Source organism: Narcine bancroftii, chromosome 2 (assembly GCF_036971445.1).
Source record: "Narcine bancroftii isolate sNarBan1 chromosome 2, sNarBan1.hap1, whole genome shotgun sequence".
Classification (NCBI taxonomy): domain Eukaryota; kingdom Metazoa; phylum Chordata; class Chondrichthyes; order Torpediniformes; family Narcinidae; genus Narcine; species Narcine bancroftii.
The window spans coordinates 275,409,044-275,432,912 of NC_091470.1; the positions used below are offsets into that span (position 1 = coordinate 275,409,044).

The 23,869-nt window shown below is 46.3% G+C and overlaps 1 protein-coding gene and 1 long non-coding RNA gene across 5 annotated transcripts in view; one reads left to right on the forward strand and one right to left on the reverse strand.

Annotated features, from left to right (window-relative positions):
- Positions 1-7,646, forward strand: part of LOC138752685 (angiopoietin-1-like) — a 169,158-nt gene extending 161,512 nt beyond the window's left edge. The window contains exons 8-9 of the mRNA XM_069915406.1: positions 6,002-6,132; positions 7,229-7,646. Coding sequence (XP_069771507.1) covers positions 6,002-6,132; positions 7,229-7,389 — 292 coding nt within the window. The 3' untranslated portion in view covers positions 7,390-7,646. The remainder of the gene's footprint in view (positions 1-6,001; positions 6,133-7,228) is intronic.
- Positions 7,647-17,563: 9,917 nt separating this feature from the next.
- Positions 17,564-22,663, reverse strand: LOC138752686 (uncharacterized). 4 transcript variants are annotated; one of them, XR_011350839.1, is made up of 4 exons: positions 22,572-22,663; positions 21,157-21,373; positions 18,159-18,283; positions 17,564-17,728 (listed from the first exon to the last, which is right to left on the reverse strand). It is a non-coding gene; the product is annotated as an uncharacterized lncRNA (long non-coding RNA). The 4 variants fall into 4 exon arrangements; XR_011350838.1 differs by lacking the exon at positions 22,572-22,663 and adding an exon at positions 22,340-22,561; XR_011350836.1 differs by lacking the exon at positions 21,157-21,373.
- Positions 22,664-23,869: the final 1,206 nt, after the last annotated feature.

Sequence of the window (23,869 nt, forward strand, 5' to 3'; positions counted from 1 at the left end):
GATGCTGGGATTGTCGTATAAACACAGCAGTTTTGGAGAAATTCAGCAGTTCTCGCATTTGTCCCTGTTGTTAGTGATACAGAGAACATGTTTTGATGGGAATATAGATGGGTGGGTTAGTTTGCAGATGACACAAAAATTGGTGGTGTGGTCAGGGTCAGAATCAGAATCAAGATCTATTGACAAAAACAAGTCATGAAATTCAGTGTTCTATGGCAGCAACATAGTGCAAACCTACATATTATAACCATCTTATGACATTACTATAAAATATAAAATAAAATATCAATAATAGTGTAAGGCAGTGTCTTTGGTTCATTGATTATTCAGGAATCTGATGGCAGCAGGGAAGAAGCTGTCCTTATGCCGTTGAGTGCTCGTCTTTAGACTCCTGTATCTTTTCTTTGATGGTTGCAAAGTGAAGAGGGCATGGCCTGGGTGGTGGTGGTCTTTGAGGATAGAGGATGCTTTTTTAAGACACCACCTCATGTAGATGTCCTCGATGGAGTGAAGTCTGGTGCCTGTGATGTCGCAGGCCATGTTAACAACCCTCTCGAGTTTATTCTTGTCCTGAGAGTTGGCTCCTCCACACCAGGCAGTGATGCAACCAGCCAGAATGCCAGTACACCTGTAAAAGTTTACAAGCATCTTCAGTGACATACTGAACCTCCTCAGACACCTCACAAAGTATGATCGCTGGTGAGCTTTCTTTGTGATTGCATCAATGTGGTGGCTCCTGGTATGTATCTATCTCTGTCTCTAGTTTCCTCTGGAATTGCTTTGGAGATGGCCTTCCAGGTTGTATCTGGACCTTGAAAAGATCTTGATCCCCAGCTTTAAATGCCCTTGTTTTTGCCCTCAGCAGATTGTGGATTCTCTGATTCATCCAGGGCTTCTGGTTGGGGAGCACCTGGTATTTGCATGTGCCCACACCCTCATCCACATAGGTCTTGATGAAGTCAGTGACACCTGTTGTATATTAATTCAAGTCTATGAATGAGTTCTTGAATATGTTCCAGTCCACCGATTCAAAGCAGTCCTGTAGACGCTCCTCTGCCTCCCTTGACCATACCTTCGCCGTCTTCATCATGGGTGCTGTGGTCTTTGGTCTCTGCTTGTATGCCGGGAGTAGAAATACTGCCAGGTGATCATACTTGCCAAAGTGCGATCATGGTATGGCTCGGTATGTGTTTTTTAAGGTAGTGTAGCAGTGATGAGCGGGTTGATTCCCCTGATCTCACATGTGACATGTTGGTAATAGTTTAGCAGAGACTTCTTCAGGTTGGCCTGATTGAAGTCTCCCACAATGATCGGGAGGGAAGGCATCAGGATGTGCTGTCTCATGGCCGTTTACCACAGTGCTTGGTCCCTCCAATGCCAGCCTGACGTTAGCCTGGAGCAGAATGTACATTGCATTTAGGATGATGGTTGTGAACTCCCTCGGCAGTTAGAATGAATGACACTTGATCGCCAGGTCGGGGAGCAGGACTGAGGCATGACCGTCATGTCTGTGCACCACGATGAATTGATGATGAAACAAATACCACCTCCCCTGGTTTTTCCAGATGCTGGTGTTCAATTAGCAGGATGGACGGTGTAGTCCTTGGGCTGCAGTGCCAAGTCAGGAATGTCCGCGCTTAGCCATGTTTCCATAAAACACATCAGGCAGCACTCCCTGATGTCTCTCTGATGTTGAAGTCTGGCTTGGAGTTCATCAAGTTTGTTCTCCAGGAGGATGGTAGGAAGCAAAAGCCTCAGGTCTCAGCATGACCTGTAGCCCCCCCCCCCCCCCACCATGTGGTCAGATCTTCTTTACCTGGCTTGTGGGTCCACTGCTGGAGTTGTTGTACCTGCAGGAGTTGTGGTTGTATAGAAGGCTATCACAGGATACAACAGGATATAGGTCAATTACAGATGTTGAAATAGAAATGGCAGATGGAGTTTAGTCCAAGCAAGTGTGATGTGGCATTTTTTGGCTCATCAAATGTCAGAGGAAAGGATACTGTTCATGGTAGGAAACCTATCAGCATTGATGTTCAGAGGGATCTTGTGGGCTATAGATCCCTGAAAGTTGTTAGTAGACAGACAACAGGGTGGTAAAGAAGGCTTAGGGCAGGGTAGCCAAACCTGCTTAATGTAAGAGCCACATACAATAAATTTCAGATGTTTGAGAGCCACAAGTCTGGAAAAAAATATTACATATTACATTTTGTTACAAAAATATAAAATAAATATTAAGAAATAAGTGTATGCAATAATATTTATTCATGTATGAAGGTTTTAGACTGCTAACGTATTAGTTTCAATAATCAAAAAGTACATATACCATATATATTTGTCTAATAGTCAAATTTTGTGGACCAAACTTTAGGGTAAAATTCAAGGGGTCAACTATTACATGCATACCACTTTTGACAGCGGTAAGCACCTGCTTTATCCGAGGTGTTGGGAGCTTGGGTGGGTGGGCAGGTGGCTGGGATTGGGTGGTAAGTCCACATTCAGGGCATCAGGAGCTCCAATGGTGGACATCTGGGGCCTAGGCAATAATCTGTAGTCGGGGCATCAGGAGCTCAGAAGGGAGGATGGCAAGGGCCTAGGTGAGAGTCAACGGTGGGAAGGTCAGGAGGCCTGGTGGGTGGGCTGCCTGGGTCTCTTTGACATATAATGTGTGGCTCATAAGATTCCTGTCTCAGACAACATATTTCCTGGAGCTGCATATTATTCTCGTACGTCAAAGAGCCATATGTGGCTTGTGAGCTTAGGGTATGCTTGCTTTCAATGGGCAGGGCACTGTGTGTAAGAGTAAGAAAGTCATAGAGCACTGATATACAACTTTGGTTCAGCCACACTTGGGGTATTGTGTGCCATTCTGGTCACCCATTGAAGGAAGGAAGGAAGTACAGGCTTTGGAAAGGGTACAGAAGAGGTTTATCTGGATAAGAGAGCATGTGTTTTAAGGAAAGGTTGAACAAACTTGGGTAGTTTTCTCTGTAACATTGGAAGCTGAGGGCAGTTTATAAAATTATGAAATACTTTGATAGATTGAAAGTCAGAATATTTTCCCAAGAATAAATACTAAACATTAGAGGACATGTCTTTAAATAGGGTGGAGGGATTTAAGGGAGATGTGTGTGAAGTTTTTTAACTGAGTGGTGATGCTTGGATCACATAGGACAAAGATTCCTACACACGGGGCAGAAATCACGACACACAGGGCAGAGGTCCCGACAAACAGGACGGAGGACCCTACACATGGAGGTCCCGATACACAGGATGGAGGACCCTACATGCGGGATGGAGGACCCTACAAACAGGTCAGAGGACCCCACACATAGAGGTCCCTTCACACGGGAATTAGGACCCTAAACATGGGACAGAGGACCCTACATTCAGAACGAAGGTCATTACACACGGGACAGAGATCCCTACGCACAGGACGAAGGTCACTGTACGCGGAATGTAAGTCTCCACACCAAGGAGGGAGGTCCCTACACATGGGACGGAGGTCTCTACACAAGGGAAGGAGTTCCCTACACATGGGACAGATCACTGCACACAGGACAGAGGCCCCTACTCTTGCAACTGGTTGGGACAACACGTGCCCATCGATTGGATTCCCTCCAGCTTGTCAGTGCTGGTCTCTACTGTTCATAGTACACCAGCTTAGTCTCACCCTGCTCTCCATTTCACCTTGTTATGCAGAAACACTCCGTTGTTCCTGAGGTGAGTACACTCAACAGGAGCTTCACTGCCAAGCACCTGGGACATCTTTCATTTTCAAGAAGGCATTGTTTCCTTCTTCTATCCAATGGATCATTCTAGCATTTCCAGACAGCAAATCAAAAAGAGGCTTCATGAAATGAGCTGCTCCCGGAAGAAACTGACAGTAAAAATTTACCATTCCTAAGAATTCCTACAGGCTTTTAACCATAGCAGATCTTGAGTACTTGATAATGGCCTCAACTGTGGATGGCAGTGAAGTCACGCCTTCCTGAGTAATCCTATGCCCAAATAAATCAATAATTTCTTGTCCAAAAATGCATTTGTCTGGATTGATGGTCAGTCCAAACTTTTGAAGACGAATAAAAAGTGTAAAAAGATATTCCAAATGTTCTTACTTAGTCCCAATGGCCACTAAAATGTCGTCAAAGATATTGGTCATACCACATCCTGAAGCATTCATTACCCGTTGAAATGATTGAGCAGCATTCTTTAATCTGAATGGCATTTGTAAAAATTCAAATAACCCAAGCAGGGTAATTATTGCTGTTTTGGAATGTCTTCTGGCTCTGCTGGTATTTGGTGATAGCCACACATCAAGTCTATATTGGAGAAGATCTTCATTCCATGCAAATGAGCTGAGAAATCTTGAATATGAGATATCGGATAACGATCCGGAATGGTGGCATCTCCACAAGGTCACCAACCTCCATTTTAGCATGGATAGGAGGGCCCTTAGTGCAAATACAATGAGTGACACCATAGTGAAGGCAGAAAGTTGTAGAATAGTGATCTCAGGGAAATCTTCCAACAGCTTGGAGAATTCATCTACTGGTTTACTTAATGTTTGGAAGTGCAGAGCAGGGGTAGAGGCATCTGCCAGAAGAATAGTCCAAAAATAGTTATTTTAGTCGATGCCCTTTTAAGTCGACGAGGAATGAATGAGCCTGAAGAAAATCTACACTGAGCAAAGGTCAGGATACTGCTGCTATAATAAATGGCCAAGAGTAGAGATGATTCTCAAACTTGACATTCATCTTCCTGGAGACAAAGGTCGGAATGTTGGAACTGTTAACTGCTCATAGTTGCAGGTCCAGGGTAGGATGGCATGTGTCAAAACCGGTGGGTGAAAATACACCAACTTCTGAACCCATGTCCACCAGAAATTTTCATTGGGACAGCTGGTCCTATACATACAGTAGGCTTGCAGGTTCCTTGCCAACTGCCGCAGCCCTTACTGGCAGTTGGCCTGGGCATTTCCCGCAAATGGGCACAGTGGAAGGCACATGGGCATTTACTCCCCTGCACCTGTGGTAATAACACCAAGATGAAGTGTCCACAGGCTGCTTGCTTGCCTTGGGACGTTGCCTGCTTGTAAGGAGTGATGTACTAAGAGCACTAGAGTGTGACGCGGGGTCAATATCAGAGGTGTTGGTTGTGCAGACTTGTCTAGCCTAATATCATCTGGCATTCGCTCTAAAAAGAGCTGCTCGAATAACATACTGGGCCTTTTGCCAGCTGCCAGGAACAGCATTTCTTCCATTAGTTCTGAAGGGGCGGTCTCCCAACCCATCAAAATGTAGTAGTTTGGACAAACATGGACTCTGCAGCCATTGCTGTGAAGTTACCACCTTTCTGGACAGCTGAGCCTGAACTGTGGTTCCCACAGGCTGAAGCACAATTTCACCTTCGCAAAATCGAATTGGACACCTGCCACTCGTTATTACCATCTTGTCAGTGCCCTGGACCAGTCTGTCGGTAAGAAGATCGGTGACTTCCTATGGGATCCACCACATACCAGAAAGTATAAAGCTTTAAAAGCATTTTTATTATGTGTATATGGTATGTCCCGATGTCTTCTCGTATTTGTTATTGCCGACCAAGGAAAAAGGTTCTGGATGTCTACCCAATCGATGTCTCTCATGACCTTGTAGACCTCTATTAAGTTACCTCACATCCTTCACTCTAAAGAGAAAAGTCCTAGCTCTGTTAACCTGTGTGAGCAAAATGTAGACAGGCTCCCTATATTTTGCTCATACCTTTTGATGGCGGGCTCAAGCCTGAAACGTTGGTTATGTATCTTTATCTTTGGTATATAAAGTACCCTGTTTGACCTGCTGAGTTTCACCACCTTTGTGTTTTTACTAGCATAAACTGCAGTTTGATTTCTCAGTCTGCTAGTGATACATTGCATTCTGTACTTTAAGTGGGTCACTGACAATAATTCTGACTCCTTCCAATCTGCCCCTGTTCCCCTTCTACCCCCCCCCCCCCACTCCAGGCTTTTCCTGAAGGGGTTCAGTGGCACTGCAGGGAGGCAGAGCAGCTTGGTGTTACATGGAGCCAGCTTCAGCACCAAGGACCTGGATCATGATAACTGCATCTGCAAGTGTGCCCAGATGTTGACGGGGGGTAAGTGAATGGCTGCTGTTTTTGGGGAGGGGTGCGTTAATCCTCAGGCTTATCTCAGAGGTTCTAAAGGTGCTGTGTTGGGCCTCTGTGCAATAGGCAAAATGTAATCAAACTGGAAGGGGTGCAGCGAAGGACTCGGGACCTGAGTTACAGGGAGAGGTTGAAGGGCTTTATTGCATGGATGGATGAGGGGTGATCTCATAGAGATAGACATGAGAAGAATAGATAAGATGAACGCAGAGAGTCTTTTGCCTAGAGTGGGGGAATCAGTAACCAGAACATCAGAAAGTGAGGACAGACAGGAACATAAGGAGTAATGTTTTTACACAGAAGGTGGTGGATGTATGGAACTGCCTGCCAGAAGAGGCTGCTGAGGAAGATACTATTGCAACATCTAAGAAACATTAAGATGGATACACGGATATGATGGGTTTTGAGGGATATCACCCAAACGCAGGCAGGAGGGACTGGTATGGATGCAACATTTTCGTCAATGTTGGAAAGTTGGGCAAAGGGTTTTTTTTCATGCTCTGAGATTCTATGACTCTACTCCCAAGATTATGAGGGGCTTAGACAGAGTGGACAGCCAGCACCCTTTGACCAGGGCAAGAATAGCAAATACCAGAGGACATCTGTTTAAGGTGAGTGGAGGAAATTTTAAGGGAGACATTGGAGGTAGGTTTTTTACACAGTGTGTGCCTGGAATGCATTGCTGAGGGTAGTGGTGGAGACTGGTGCAGCAGGGACATTCAAAAGACTCCTAGATAGCCACATGGATGTAAGAAAAATAGAGGGTTATGGGAGTGATATAGGATTGCTGTGGATAGGGTGGGCCTGTACTATGCTGTAACATTCTATGTTCTATGGGGTGATGGTCCACTTGGAGAGCACAGGCAGTCAAACTGTGGTCTTGGACACAATGATGGGAAAAGTGATTGGAGCAGGTTAAATTGGAACTGGGGAACTAAGTGCCAGGACAAGTTGAGGGGAGTATGGTAATTGGAGAGTTGTACCCAAGGCCAGGACCGACTAGAAGAGGGAAGAGGGGCAGTGTTCCCTCTGGCTGTACTCACTTTCCCCCTCTCTGCTCATCTAGGCTGGTGGTTTGACGCCTGTGGACCGTCCAATCTGAACGGAATCTATTACTCGGCGGGACAGAAGCTGGGCAAGCTGAATGGAATTAAGTGGCATTACTTCAAGGGTCCGAGTTACTCTCTCCGCAGTGTGACCATGATGATACGCCCTTCGGGCTTTTGAAGAGCTCTGCAGAATCTGAAGGCCATCACCAGCCCAGAGATGGATCAGGTCAATCCCGGCTTCCCACATACATTCCTCTCTCTCCCTTTCCAAGGACCTGAAACGGTGGACGATTCTGGCCTCAGTGTATGAGCCCTTCTCTGGACCCATCCTCACCTTGTCTCCAACAACAGTGGACCCCTTCACAGATGGACTAATGCACAGGTGCCAAACATTTGGGGCTATGACCTTCTTACTGCCCCTCACGGAACAGGCAGACAGGTCCCCTTGGTGGATGTTGGGAGGAGAGGGTGTCAGGGTGTGGGGGGAGAGGGTTGGTGCAAGGAGACTACAAGGGACTTGGCAAGGGAAAGGCAGGGTTAGACTAGGCAGATCTGAGTCCAGTGGGAGGAGGAGGGTGTGGGATGGTAACCAGAGCTGTCAAGGTAACAATGACTTTAAAGAACTAACAGTTGGAATAAAAGAAGAAGCAAAATGAAAGGGAAAGATAGAGCCACATCTGTAAAGAAAGAGAATTGTAAGAATTTTGCATGAGATTACCTCTCATTCTTCCCAACTCAAGAAGATTGGCTCAGCCTGCTTCATCTCTTGTCAAAAGACAAACACCTGGCAGCAGGAATCAACCCAGTGAATCTTTGCTACACTCCCTCTCTCACCAATCATCCTTCCTCATTTAGGGAGACCAAATCTGCCATGGTTTCACCAGGGTTTTTCAGAACTGGAGCAAGGTGCACATGGACCTTCTTAGAAGGCTAGCCTGTCACCTGCGTTTTTAGCTGCTTGCTCCCACGACTTGCCAATGCTATCCCAGGACCCTCTGAAAACCATCATCTTTCAATCTTGCACGCTTAAAAAAATGCTCTACTTTGTTTTCAGTTAAACAAGAAAATCTGCAGATTCTGGGGTCGTGCAATACACAAACATACTGGAGAAACTCCACAGGTTATACAGCATCCAGCGGAGGTGAAAGGTCTCTGAAGTTTCAGGTCTGAGCCCTTTGTCAGGAATACGGATAAAGCAGGTGGGCGCCTGGATAAAAAGATGGGGCAGGAGGAGGAGCGCAGGATGACAGGTCAGAGGCAATTGCTGAATACAGGTAGGAGGGTAGAATAAACTGCTGTGATGGGGAGAGGGCAGAGGACTAAACAGGGGTAGCTCTGATAGAAGGAAGGGAAGGAGTGGAGAGTCGGAGGAAAGTAGACGGAGGAGTAGCGAAAGAGAGAGTCCAGGGGTGGGGCATAATAGAAATTGGAGAAGTTGATGTTAATGCTGACTGGTTGGAGACTGCCGAAACAGTATATTATGCATTATTTCTCCATTTTGCAGGTGGCCTCAGTTTGTTAGCACAAGAGGCTGTGGACAGACATGTTCGTGGGGCAATAATGTGTGGAATTAAAATGGTTGGCCACTGGGAGGCCGTTGCTGTTACAGCAGACAGAGTGAAGGTGCTCAACGAAATGACCCCCCAGTCTGCAAGGGCTCAGGTCCGAAACGTTGTTACCCTTTACTTCCAATGGATGCAGTGTGACCTTCTGAGTTTCTCTGGCATACTTGTGTATTGCTTCTTTTTTTTTCATCAATTTTTTTCCTGCCAAACTGGGTACCCACAGCTTTATGCATTTTATATTTTATATCTTTGCCTGTTCCCCTCTGGGCAATACTAATGGTGACTCTTTGTCTGCCTTAGGCCGACTGAAGGAAATTTCATGTTGTTCAATATTACATTTTCTGTTTATTACATGTCAAAACAAGAAGCTTGAATCTTTCCATATCCTTTACAACCCACACCATCGTCCAGTTTAGCATTATCAACAACAAGGATATATTACATTCGGTCCCCTCATTCAAATCATTGTTATGTTGTGAACTGCTGCGGTCTCAGCTCCAAAACTGACACCATCGCTTGATGACATCACAGGTCCACTGCCAGGAGAAATTGGAGCTTCTGGGAGCAAATGCCTAAATCTTCGATTGGAAAAGCCAGGTTCAGGGATTGGGAACAAGATGCCTTGTCCATCCTTTTATGGAACATAGAACATTACAGCACAGTTTAGACCCTTCAGCGCACAATGTTGTGCTGGCCTATGTAATCCTTCTCCACAACAATCTAATCCTTCCCTCCCTCAAACCCACAACCCTTTATGTTTCCTTACATTCTCTCTTGAAGTGAGGAAAGTCTAGGGGAGACATCAGGGGTAAGTTTTTTTACACAGAGTTGTGTGTGCCTGAAATGCATTGCCAGGGATAGTGGTGGGACTGAATCATTAGGGGTATTTAAGAGATGGGAAGAAAAATAGAGGGTTATAGCGTGGGAAGAATTTTTTTAAAAAAAGGAATATATGGATCAGCACAACATTGAGGGCAGAAGGGCCTGTACTGTGCTGTAGTGTTCTATGCTCTATCCATGTCAAGTCAGGCAGCATCCATGTAAAGTAAAGGTTAAGTCGACACTTTGGGCTGAACACCCTTCATTGGAATCATGAAAATGGCGCTGACCTTTGCTTTACACAGATGCTACCTGACCCACTGAGTTCTTCCTGTGTTTTCTTCATCTGTAGCTGCCAAGCGTTGAGTTTATTTCAGTGGTTCCTCGAGGTCTGGTTCACCTCCTAGCACTGCACATGGCAGTCATTGCACTGCAGGCTCCGTACGCAGCTTTCATTCAACATCATTCAGCTGGCAAAATTCCAGAGGATGCTTTTGTCCAGCTTTCTATTTTTAAAGAAATCTGTGGGGGTAAATGCAGCCAATCAAAGTGAAGTCTAAATTTTATTCTGTGTCCATTTTTAATGTGAGCTTCATTCTGTTTTAATTGTTCAGTGATATTACTAACTATAGCTTGGGGTCATTGGTTTGATTCTCAGCAAAGTGGCAGACTTGGGTATAACAATATGGTTATAGTCTGTGGGATAAAGCTTGCAGAATGTAGAATGTGGAGTGAAAATTGATGTACCTCCTCACTCATCTGAAAGGAGGTGCTCTATCAAAGAATGGAACCATCCTGTGTTAAAGAGGACCCCAAATGATCTGGGGACCTATTGCTGACGATACACATTGGAACTCATGGTGGAGAGAAGGGTAAAGATTCAGGTGGTGGTGATACTGAGTGAGCAAGCTTCCATATCCTGGAGAGATTTGAGCTTCTTGCAGTTTTTGTGGAGTGTTAATGAGCAGTTTTTAAATAACTGCAGTTGTTTCTAAAATGAGACTTCTCCAAATCACTCCAATTGCTTGCTTTTCCACCTCCTTGTCTCACCCAAAGACAGGCACATGGTTCTGGCTGCCCATCCCATAGGATGATGATGGTTCCTTTCAGTCAGTTTGTGGGATTTGATATGAGAATACCCCACTCCTCAGAAAGGAACAGCATGTGTGTGAATGGATTTTAGGTAAGTAGGGAGTTGCACAGATCCAGACCCTCTCTCTTGACATCCCCTCCCAGATCCAATGGCACGGTGAGGTCCAAGACAGCTGGGGGAAGCTCTGCTGCTGTGAATACAGTTAGATCAAGCTTCAATACAGGGGATGCCCTTTCCACGCTTCAGGGCACGTGTTTGCTAGATGGCCATTGACCCTATGAGAGGATTCGTCTGCCCTTTGACAGGTCTTGTTTTCCATCCTGCAGGGTGTCTAGCCACCCTTTGCACCAGGCAAGCCTGGTGGGGAAGCCAGTTTAGTTGCCGACCATAGTTCTGGATTACATGGTACCAGTAGCACTCAGACCAGTGGCCTGGCGACATATGATAAATAACCAAAAAACACAGATGTTAGTTGTGGTGATACCACAGTGATGCTGTTATGTCATTAGTACTGTTTCCCTGTGTAAGGCTGGCCTGCCTCCTCCCTGTAACTCCTCCCCTGAAATTCCACAATAAAGGCCATTTCGCTCGAGTCCCTCCCTCAGTACAAATCCTGGAATTGAGCCAGCAATAGTAGCATGTATCAGTCTTATGGTAATAAAAGCCTGTCATGAAGTAACGTCTTTGACATTATTGATAGTGTATCAATTTTATTACCATAACATTTTTACTGCAATGGACAAGTTACTGAAGCCAGATAAGCTAGTCTTTGATCCACAATTGCCCGAAGCCCCTGACTGATTCGAACTCTGGCTATTCTGCTTTAACGACTTTCTACATGCTTCCGCTCCAATCGTGGGTTCCGACGACAACAAGTACAACTGCTTCGATCATGGGTTGGCCACCGCCCCTAGGCGATCATCAGGGGCTGCACGACATAAGAGGAGGCCATGAACTAGCTCCAAAGCCAGTATAGGCCCAGGACGAATGAGATATACGCCAAACATCTCCTGGCCATCTGCAAACAACAACCCAGTGAGCCTCGCGAGAAATACTTTTGGGTCCTGCGCGAACTCAGGCAAGCCTGCGGCTGCAGGGACATTACTGCTGAAGTCTACGTAGATGAACTCATCAGGACACCAGTGTAGCAGATATCCAATCAGAATATATCCACCAGTGGCTGCTGGAACTGGACAAACTGACCTTGCAGAGGGCCTTTGAAGTGCCCAAAATGTTAGATGAAGCCCTCCAGAATACGGACTCATTCTCTTCCGACAAAACGGCCACCTTGTGGAGAATGCAGGCACTGCCATCTTGGGACATGGGGTCCCAGGCCACCTCCATGCAGGGATGCCCCAACTTCACCTCTGCTGCCACGGCCATTGAGTACCCAAAGTTCTACTTCTGCGGCCAACAGAAACATCCCCAGAAGCAATCCCCAAGAAAGCGGTGTGCTCAGGATGTGGGAAGAAGCAACACTATACCAGTCTGTCAGTTCAGGCCTTCCCCTCTCCCTAACTGTGGGGGCTGGCACCATCTTGGCCATCGTCACTCTAGCATCACTTCCCCTCCTGAACGACAGCACTGCATGCGGACAAAGGGGGCTGCCATCTTGGCCAGTGCCACTTCTGACCCCGAACAACAACACCGCGTGTGCATCATGGAGGCCAACATTTCACCAGCCTGGGTCACAGGCACTATCTTACCAGTTTGAATTGGACAGCGACTTCAACAATGACTGGGTACTGACATCGATTGTACTCGACCAGGACAGCCCCCACCAATCCATCGATGATGGAGGTCGAGGTAAATGGTCATCTCATTGATTAACTGTCTATTCGATAGTTTTGTGATTCCCGACATACGCAGGACTACTCTCTCGCAGTGAGTCCAGTGAATTGCAAAATCTCCATGGCCTCCAGGTCCGAGTCGGCAGAGATTTGTAGCTACTGTATGGTGACACTGACTGTACACGGCACAACCTATGAAAACTTTAAACTGGTAGTAATACCACAGCTCTGCTCACCTGTAATACTGGGGTTGGACTTCCAGTGCCACCTCAAGAGCATCACTATGGAATTCGACAGGTCCCATTCCTCCTTCACAGTCCACAAACATCAATTTTTAAACCACCCACCTTCCCTGCTGCATATGACCAAGCGGGATACCACAACCCATCCACCACGTCCCATCTCCAGGCTGTCCACCCTCCAGGTACCTCTCCCCCCACCCCGTTCGCCAATCTCACCCCTGAGTGTAAGTCCGTTGCTACCAAGAGCAGGCAATACAGCACTGGGGACAGGACATTCTGGCTTCTGGCCACAGGGGGTCATTGAACTGAGCACTAGCCCCTGGAGGGCCCAGGTCATGGTGTTCAAAATCGGAGAAAAACTCCCCATGGTGTTCGATTACAGTCAAACCATCAACCGTTTCACAAGGGTGGATGCATACCCCTCCCCCGCATTGCCAATATGGTGAACCATATTGCTCAGTACTGGGTTTTCTCCAGCATACCACCAGCTTCCCATCTGGCCAGAGGACCACCAGTACACTGCATTCAAGGAGGTTGGCCACCTCTACCACTTCCTACAGGTCCCCTTCTGAGTCACCAATGGTGTCTCTGACTTTCAGAGAGAAATGGACCGGATGGTGGACCAGCACGGGCTCAAGGCCACGTTCCCCTCTTTGAACAGGGCAAGGCCTGGACCCTGGTAAAAGCCACCTGTTTCCCCCTGTCGGTGGAAGCTCAGGTGGCCTTCACCCGCATCAAAGGAGACATCACCAAGGCCACGATGCATGCCGTGGACGAATCCACCCCATTCCAGGTGGAGAGTGATGCCTCCGGCTTTGCACTCGCCGCCACCCTTAACCAAGCAGTCTTTTAGCATTATTGATAGGGTATCACTAGTCAACCAAAATAAAAACAGAGCATGCTGGAAACAGGGTAGGCAGCATCCATGATAGGAGAGTCCTTTCCGATGATGCTTCCTGGCCTCATGGGTATTTCCAGAACTTTGTCTTTTTGCCTCATGATAAACTGCTCCACAAGAAGAACAGAATCTGTATGTTTTGGAACAAAAGAGTTGGGGGATTTAATTTTTAAAATTTAGTCATTCAGCATGGTAACAGGCCCTTCCAGCCCACAAGCTCATTCTACCCAAATGCACCAATTAACCTACAAACCCTGTACTTACTTTTGGAACATGGGAGGAAACTGGAACACCTTGAGGAAACCCATGCAGACACGGGGAGAACATACAAGCTCCTTTCAGACAGTACAGGATTTGAACCCAGGTACTGGCGCTTTAATACCATTGTGGTAACTACTATGCCGCCCAATTAGGGTGCCAGCCATGGCAGGTGGGTAAGTTGAGGCAAGGGAGGTTGCTGGCATTGGCCAACTACTCTCTCAACACAATGTTAGGATTGCCCTGAGGAACTCCTCTGACCTTGGGTCATTCATTGATCAGCTCCTACACTGCTCTCCACTGGCAACCAAGGTTGTTGATAAAACACTGAAGGAGGTTTGCATTTGTTGTGTTGTTTGTAGGCAGCTTTGTAAAATTAACTGTATTCTCTGCACGTGTATATTATAAAGAGGATTTCTGAAAACCTCTGGCAACTGTGTGGTGTGTTGTTCCTGGGATCGTGTGACGCATGTTGATGAGGTAAATTTACATGATATAGTTTTCAAAGACTGACTGGAGCTCTGTTTTGCGAGTGAGCATTGACCTATTTACTGAGAGGAATGATCTCAGCCAGGAAGCAGCTCAGGTATTCTCATCAAAACTTCAGGAAGTGTTGTTTGATGCCACCTGTCGGGGCTTCGAACAGCCAGCACCCCCAAGTAATTTCCCAGAAGCTGCTGCTGCCATGGGAATTCCCTCATGTAGCCATGGCACATGGTCCAGATGATTGGGATCCGCTGCTTTGCCATATTAGTGACCAACTGGGCCAGTCAGGGACCTTTCTGTGAGGCAGGACAATGGCCACTTGAAGGTGGGTCAATACTGTGCAAACCCTTCCCCTTTGGACTAATTATACAGCCACGACACCTAAAGCATTATCTGACACCCTCAAGTTGCCAAAGACTGTCTGGTCATGCTGCCGTTGAACCTTTGGAGGTGAGGATGGGAGTTGGTGTGTGTGGGGAGAACAAAAACTAGTGATTAGATCCAAAGATTTCATCACCCATGTTAGGGAGTACTTCCACCCAAGTAGAGTGCCATGTGTTATTTCTGCAAATAGCCATTGACACCGGGCCAATTGCAGGCTCTGAGAATCATCAAATATTTATGACCCAGAAAGAGGCCCATTCAGACACTTGCGTCAATACTTTTAATTTTAATTTTTAGTTTTTAATTTAGTGATACAGCATGATCACAGTTCTTCCAGCCAACGAGACCATGGTTCCCAAATAAATCGATGTGACCAAATAACCTACAAACTCCGAATGCCTTTGGAGTGTGGAAGGAAACTGGAGCGCCCGGGGAAAACCCACGCAGACACAGGGAGAACATGCAAACTCATTACAGAAGGTGGCGCATTTGAACGTGGGACGCTGTAATTATGTTATGTGACTGCTATGCTAACACTGCTGTCTTTGTTAAAACAAACCCAACCCAATGTGATTCCACTGTCCTGTAACTCTGCTATTTAAGGATGGTTCTAAGTACTGATTATATGGTGAGGTTTTTGTCTCAATCACAATTTTGTAGGAAATGAGTTCCACATTCTCATCACACTAATTCTTCAACAAATTATTTCCCTGACCTCTGACTTTTGTCTCCTTTGAACATATGAGAGTGAATTGTCATGTTCAGTCATACAACATACAGATGCAATCAAAGTATCACTTATTCCAGCTTCCCAGTTATGTAAAGCACTGACATGTATTAAGAATAATCAAAATGCACAAATAAAAATAAAGATGCTTAATAAAAAAAGAAATAAGAAAGAAAATAATAGTAATTCACCTTTGGCCAATAGTGCAAAAAATGTTATTAATACAGACTGATCTTTTGGTGTTTTTGGGTAGTTTATGGTCAGGATTAGGGGAGTATGGGGAGGTTCAAGGTCCTAATAGCTGTTGGGAAAAAAGCTGTCCTTCAACCTGCTCTTCAGATTTCTGTACCTTCTGCCCAAACGTAGCAGTGAGAAGAGGTTGTGACCAGAGTGCTGGGGGGTCCTTTATGATGATGGCTGCTTTCTTCAGGAAACTCCTCACATAGTTGTCTTCAATGGACAGGAGGTTGATGCTCATGGTGGACTTAGCTAGGTTTGCCACATTCCGCCGCTTGCTGCGTTCCTGAGCATTGAGTTTCCAAACCAGGCTGTGATGCAACCAGTCAGCATATTTTCCACAGTGTGCCTGCAGAAGTTCGATAGAATATTCAACAACATGCCAAATCTCCTCAAGACCTTAAAAAAATAAAGGTGATGATGTGCCTTCTTCATAGTTGCCTCAGTGCGCTGCGCTGGCTCCAGGAACTTGTAAGTTCTGACATTCTCCCATGCTGTGCCATCAAGGTCCATAGCCCCTTGTCCTCTTCTTCTAAGGTTCACAATAAGTTCCTTGGTCTTTGTGAGGTCGAGAGCAAGATTGTTTTTCAGGCACCACCCAATCAGGTTCTCTATTTCCATCTTGTATCCTGATACCATTTCCTGTTTTCAGTCAACAACAGTGGTGTCATCAGGGAATTTAGATTGAGTTGGAGCCAAATTTGACTGCACAGTCATGGGAGTATGGGGAAGAGAGCAGAGACTAAGAACGCAATCTTGGGGTGTCCCTATGTTGATGGTCAATGAGGAGACCATGTTGCCGATCTGTACTGATTGGCCGATAAGGAAGTCAAGGATCCAGTTGCAGAGGGACTGATGGACTTCCCATCAGTTATTAACAGTTTTGCTCAGGGAAATAAAAATATTTATGATATCTGTGCCTCTCAATTTTTGTACCCCTCATTTAAATATCCCCTTAGCCTTCTCTCCTCCTACCCTATCCTAGCTTTCACCATGGCTGCAAACTTCTAGTCATGTCCACATTCTGCAAATCTCCTCAGATTCCGTGATTTCTATTACCCACAACACCAAAAGGAATGCAGGGAAAAAGTAGGAAATTGGAGTTGAGTGAAAGATTAGGCAAGATCTCCCAGAACATTAGGTCAGGCTCAAAAGGTTGACTGTTTGAGGGAAAAGGAGATTTTTATTTGTTATCCACGCTGTCGAGTTGTGATTTTTCTTTTGCTTTCTAAATGCCTTGGCCAATTCTGCTTCATTATAAATCTGCAAAGTAATTGGAAGATGTCACTTCTACATTTGACCCTGTCTGTCTCATGTATCTTGCAATGTCAACATTTTGACTGCTCGGTACAAAAAGACCAGTATGAGGGAACAATGTTCTCATTGGGACCTCCTCCAGGGGTTTGCCAAGAAACACTCCGTTAATTAAATGAAAGGAAAAGTCTGTCTAGTGACAGAGTTAACAGTTCTGGGATTGCAAAGTTTTTGAACAAGCATAATTCTGAAAACACTTAATATATTATCTTCTTGTAGATGTAACAAAATACTAGTGGGACAGTGAAATTACACTCAATGTTGGCACAGTTCTGTTTTAGTTGACCTGATTCAAGTCAATGAGCAACTTTCCACTGTGGAAAACAGTTTCATTTTCTGACTGGTTACAAGAATCATAGGCATAATGTAGAGTGTTTTTGCAAGGACCACATCTTGTCAGGGTTCCTTCAAACCTCAGTGCATTTTGTGCACTTCTGGATTTTATTCTCAAATTTCCAACATTAATAATTTTGTCAGCTTCCTCAAAGGGAAAATAAATTTTACGAAGTTCCAGCAAATTTTAAACCAAAGGTGGCCTTTTATTTTTGCAAGTCAGTATCCCTGAGTTCAAGGCAGGCTTAGCTTTTAGCGTGAGATGCTTTCTTCAATTAACAAGGTGCTGATGAAGCTGTGCTCTCACCCGGACAGGGTAAAGCAGCATGTTCTGTTACCACACCGGGTCCGGTTCTGGGGACGTGACAGCTCTGAAACAAGAGAAGCAGTCTAAGTGTCCCTGGGTGTTTCACACATATGAGGAAGGTTCATGGCCGAGACATAGGGAGTAGCCCCTTGCTCTTCTTTGATCTTGTGCCCTGGGTAGGCTTGGCTTTGGTCTGGTATTGCTTGTGACATATTACCTCAGGCAGAACCACGATCCCACAGTTCAGCACTGGAGCAGCAGGTATCCACAGGGGTCATGAACCCACAACGCTTCACTCTGACAGAATCAAACCCCACCAGTTTGAGCTGATGTTCTGCTGGTTTGAATGCTATGAACTACATGTCCTTGTATTCTATATCTATTGGTCATTATCTATTTATTGCCAGCATGCGCTCCCCCTACACTCAATCACCACCACTGCTCCAATCCCCTACTTTACCTTGTGACCTCTCCTCCTTAATGTGCTTCATTACCTCAGCGCTGACAACAGGACTGCAGCCAATACAATCTTCTCATAACTTGCGTCACTGGAGTGGAAGGTGAGGCAGAGGTGGGCCTTCTCTGAGCCAGGCTGGGCTTGTTACTGGCATGTCTGCTGCTGCAGGGACAAAAATATTACAAAGTTGACCTGATCCCTTCCCTTATCCTTCTTCCACCTCCTCCCTCATCTCTTTTCCTTCTCCCCTCCCCTCCTTCTTCCCTCTCCTCCCTCTTTTGTCCTCCACCTTTCCCCTCCCCCCCACCCCCACACCCATTGCCTTGATCAGGGAGTTAGAAGCAGGCTCTTTGCCCATCTCCTCCATGCCAACCACGCAGCCCTGGTTTGCCTGTGTTTGGTCTGTGTCCCTCTCAGCTGGATTCCGGGCTTGAGGAGAAAGAGGAGGAGGTGTGGGGTTGGAGGAAGCTCATCCACAGGAGACAGGCTGGTGAAGTGAACCCAGCAACGAGGCAGTACATTCATACATAAACAGCCGGACAGGGAGCTTATCGTCAACAACAGGCAAAGGTGTGGAAAGCCCAGTGTGGAGGTTATGACCTCTCCATTCTTCCAATTCCAGGAAGCTGCTGGAGGCTAGCTTGAGCTGTTGCAATTCAAAAAGAAAATAGTGGACGTTTACAACAGCGACAGAAAGACGGGCATATCAGTCAGCAGCTCTCACAAGAAGAGGTGTTACTCAGTGTGGGTGCCGATTCAAGTCAGCCATACACCACTGATCTGAAGTAGGTTCCCAAGGGAAGTTGCCTCTGGATTGATTAACATCGCCTCATACTGGAACCTTGCATTCTGAGCAGCACCATGAATTAGACTCTGCTAAAGCAAACTGCCCAGAGAGAGTGGGCTTCCAAGAGCGATGCCACACTGCCCTTTGCTTTCCCGTGGTCTTGGGGAAATATCCATCAACAAAAATTTGTACTGAAATAATATCACAGGTGTGTGGGATAGGCCAAGATCTGACATTATATCATTGAAGCACAGGTTGCTAAAGAAGAGGGAATGAGTTGGAGAGGGAGGTTGGGGAGGTGTAGAGAGAAAGGTGGGTAGGTAGAAAGAGGGAGGTGGGGAGATGCAGAGAGAGGGAGGTGAGGAGGTTGAGACAAGGAGGTGTAGAGAGGGAGACAGGGAGGTGGGGAGGTGTAGAGAGAGGGAGGTGGGAAGGTGAGAGAGGTAGGTGGGAAAGTGGAGAGAGTGACATGGGGGTGTAGAGAGGGAGGTGGGAGGTGTAGAGAGAGAAAGAGGGAGGTGGAGAGGTGAGAGAGAGAGAAGGTTGGAGGTGTAGAGAGAGAGGGAGGTGGAGAGGAGAGAGAGGGAGGGTGGAGAGGGGGAGGTGGGGAGATGGAGAGGGAGAGATGAGGGGAGGTGTAGAGAGGGAGGTGGAAGAGATGGAGGTGGGATAGAGGAGAGCAGGCCATCATGGTGGTTGAGGGGATTGGGATGGTGAGTGGATGGGGAGTGTGGAGAGTGGGAGAGTATGAGGCTGTGAGGCAGGGGTGAATGTGAGGGTTGGGAGTGAGTAGATGGGGAATGGAAAGAATGACGATGGATAGATAGGGCATGGAATGGGGAGGGAGGGAGAGGGTCAGGAGAGAGTGAAGGTGGGAAATGAATATAGGGAGTGGAACTAGGGCAGGAGGAGGGTAGGAGAGGGGAAGTCCACCCAGAAAGTCCCAGCCACAAAGAGCCCAATAAAAGCGCCGGTCAAGGCAAACCAAGGTTGCAGCCACTTCGGGTATTTATTGTCTAGCTTGGACTCTGTAACAACTCAAGCTGCTTGTGGGTCAATGAAAGCATTTAGGAAGGTCACGTTATCAGATCCTGGGGCCTCGTGAGTGCTGAACTGACAACACTAAACTCCTTTGAGAGATGGCATTTCCTTCAACAGCCAGTGAATTTTGTGAACTGCTGTAAAAATACCACAGTTAGTCCTTCAGAAAGACCTTCCCCGCACACACAGAGTTTACCACCAGTGACCTGGCAAGTGAAAACATGGCACCAGATGAGGGACTGCAATAACAAATGTACTGGGCACATCAGATGAGAGAGTGGTGAGAAGACTCCAGTTTATTCTAAGACAGAACAGGACCGATTGCTTGCTGGGTTTAGACCCAGTGAGGATGAAGGAACAGCGATGTATTTCCAAGTCAGGATGGTGCCTGACATGGAGTGGAACCTGCAGGTGGTGGTGCTCCCCTGTGCCTGCTGCCCTCATCCTTCTGGGTGGCATAGGTGGTGGGTTCAAGAGTAGCGTGGACTGCGGAGCAGTTTGCAGACAGCATGCACTGTGCGGTAGAGTAGGATTCTGATATTCAAGGAGGTGCAGCAATGACCTTAAGAGGAGAAAGAGGTGAAAGCTGATACGGATAATTCCGAGCCCATAGGAGGCTGACAGGCCCAACACTTTGGGGTGGGCCACATAGTCAACTTTTCACTTGGATTTCAAGGCAGAGAGATATTTCCCATAAGCCCACAGAAGACCAAACCAAGGGAGATTGTGATTGGGAAGCCTAGTATCAGAGTGGCGACTGATCAGACCTGAGTCGGGTCTGGATTCCAGATGTGGTTGATCTGAAGGACTTTAGGTTTGGCCAGCTGCTCCAACATCCCGAAAGTGTTACTGAGATGTGCTCCCTCCCTGGCAGCTCTGGGCCTACTCATGCTCAACACAATGACCACTGCCCACCCACCGTCCCTGTCCCTGTGAAGACAGACACTGCCATCCACAAGACAGTGGGTGTGGATTGGCTCCAGGATGCCTAGCGCCAACTGCTCGGCTGACTCTCCTGCATAGTCTGAAGGAATGCCAACTGTAGTCGTGATGTGGCACTCAGTGTCCTTTTGCTTAAATATCAAATAGACTTCATTGACAATAAAAAAAATATACAGTGCAAGGGCTTTTCACAATTGTTGTGTCATGTTTGATTGTATATTCTGTTATTGTATCTTAGAGCACAATTGCTGCTAATGTGACTTGCCTTCTGCTTGAGGGGAATACATAGAAGTTCTGAAGAAACTTAGCGCAGCATCCACAGGAAGTAAAGGGTGACCAACATTTCAGGCCTGAGCCCTTTGTCAGGCTAGCCATGGATGCTGTATGACCTGCTGAGTTTCTCTTGCACTTTTGGGTACTGCACTAGACTCCAGCATCTGTATTTTCTCTTGTTTACTCCACTGGCTTAGGATGACCACCTTCTAACCAAGAAAATTTGCAAAAGCAGAATAAAATAGAATGTGCATGCGAATCAAACTAAACTGAATATTTTAGCTCCAGGGGAAATGAAGGGTCAGCGTCTGTTGAAAATAATACATTTCTCGGTTGATTGGGGAATAAATCGTGTTCAGTACAGTCATTATGTGACGACTACACAGCAGATCCTTTGAAGATCAGAGGTTTGTAGCCTCATGGTCTCTCTGTATTTCCGATGCCCTTCTCTGGCCCTGTGCAGAGCAAGACCAGACCTGGCTGCAAGGTCCTGGTGTCACGGATTGATACAAAGCAGTAGGACAAATCATTTGCCAGGAAGTCGGCAAAGTTTCATGTCTTGTGCCAGGATTTATTTTTGCCAGGTGTCTGCATAATGTAAGTCGGATCAACAGGACTGTTATGTACCCTGTTCACTTTCACTGCAGAATCAACCCTAGTTCAGGAGCCTTTTGACACTTGACTTTGTGCTGGTCCAGACTACAATCGTTACTCTGTTACACTTCATCCATGGAATTCTCTACCCAAGGCAGCAATAGAATCTGCCTCAGTAAATATATTTAAGACATCGGTAGAATTTTGCATAGCAGGGGATTTAAGAGTTATGGGGAACAGGTGGGTCAGTGGAGTTTGGCCTAGGGCCAGATCAGCCATGATATTACTGAATGGCGGGGCAGGGTCGATAGGCCAGATGGCCGAATCCTACTCCTATTTCATACCTTCTTCAATGCAGGCACTGGGCTTCAGCTTTAATTCCAACAATCCTCTCTTTTACGAACTCACAACCACTGACACTTCATCTTCCTTTCACATTCCTTTTAGAGCATTCCAAAGGTCATATCCTATTGCTGTGACATAGGAAACACTGTAGCCCATGTGCACACAGCAAGGATGGTTTGGGTCTGCTCATTGACGTAGATAGATTCCCCAGTTCTTTCCTGACCATTCACTTTTACCTGGGAGGTCAGGGGAGGAGAAACACCGTAGCCCATGCGCACACAGCAAGGATGGTTAGGGTCTGCTCAATGACATAGATAGACTCCCCAGTTCTTCCCTGACCATTCACTTTTACCTGGGAGGTCAGGGGAGGAGAAACACCGTAGCCCATGCGCACACAGCAAGGATGGTTAGGGTCTGCTCATTGACGTAGATAGACTCCCCAGTTCTTCCCTGACTATTCACTTTTACCTGGGAGGTCAGGGGAGGAGAATTGAATTGACCGTGCAACACTCATTCGGTAGCCCAATGAATATACTTTAAGTTCTCCGCTGAAACATTCTTTGGTTGTTAAATCTCTTGTGATGTCACTCAGTTGTGCATTCTGTGATTCGCTATTTAAGGTGCAATTTAGATGGCAGTGGTTGAAATCGTGGAGCATGATCCTTTGCTTCCTTGTGCATTATATGTTACTAAAATCAGCATCAATCCTTTAATTTAGAGATCCAGCACAGTAACAGGTCCTCCATCCCATATGCCCACACTGCCCAAGTACACCAACTACAACCATGTACGTTTTTGGAAAATGGGAGGAATGTGGAGTGCCCAGAAAAATTTCACCCAGTTCATGAGAGGAACAGACAAATGCCTTACAGGCAGTACAAATTTTGAACTTGGGTTGCTGGCGCTGTTACAGAGGTGCACTAACTGCTACACTAACTGTGCCACCCACTTGATATAGTCCCACAGATTAACTATCTTCCTTAAACTGAGCTATCACAACAAACTCAGAACATTTAGCACATTATGGTTAGTGTGATGCTCTAAGATTTTCCTCCTCTTGCTGCCTGACACTTGCAGAACAAATATTACTGTTCAAGGAGACTAAATGTTTGATTGAGAAGATAGGTTGCAAGGAATGCTCAGGGCAACAGCTGGAGAGGTTAGGGAGGAGATTTCAGAGCTCACCCAGGCAGTTGAAGACTTGGTGTTAGCTGAGGGGAATTGGAAGTGTGAATGATCCACAGAAAGTTGGAGAGGTGTGGGGTTTTTCGGCCTATGGGAGATTGCAGCGTGAGAAACTGGGCAAGGTGTTTACAGTGGGATGCCAGATCAAGTTTTGGCCACAATTGCTTGAGTCATCACGGACTTTCCAAGTCGAGGTCACCTGTTCCCATGCCAGTTGCCCTTTCTGTGTTGGGAAAGATGGTTAGAATAGCCATCAGAAAAATGACATCATTGCTGATTTGCAGAAAACAAATCATTTGGGGTTGATTCTAATGTGTGGTATGTCTCAGAGTCACATTTCTACAGCTCACTGGATGTTTGCATAGGAGCCCTGTGTTTTTCTTTATTTCCACGTTGGAAGCTCAGTCACAGTGAGTCGCATTTCATGGAACAAGCATTGTTAAAAAATAACACCCAACAAGGCAATAAATCTGGGAGAATCACCAGTGGAAAAAATATGAAGAGAATGTATAAGAACATAAGAAATAGGAGCAGGAATCGGCCTTCCAGCCATCAACCCTGCTCCACCATTCAAGTTGATC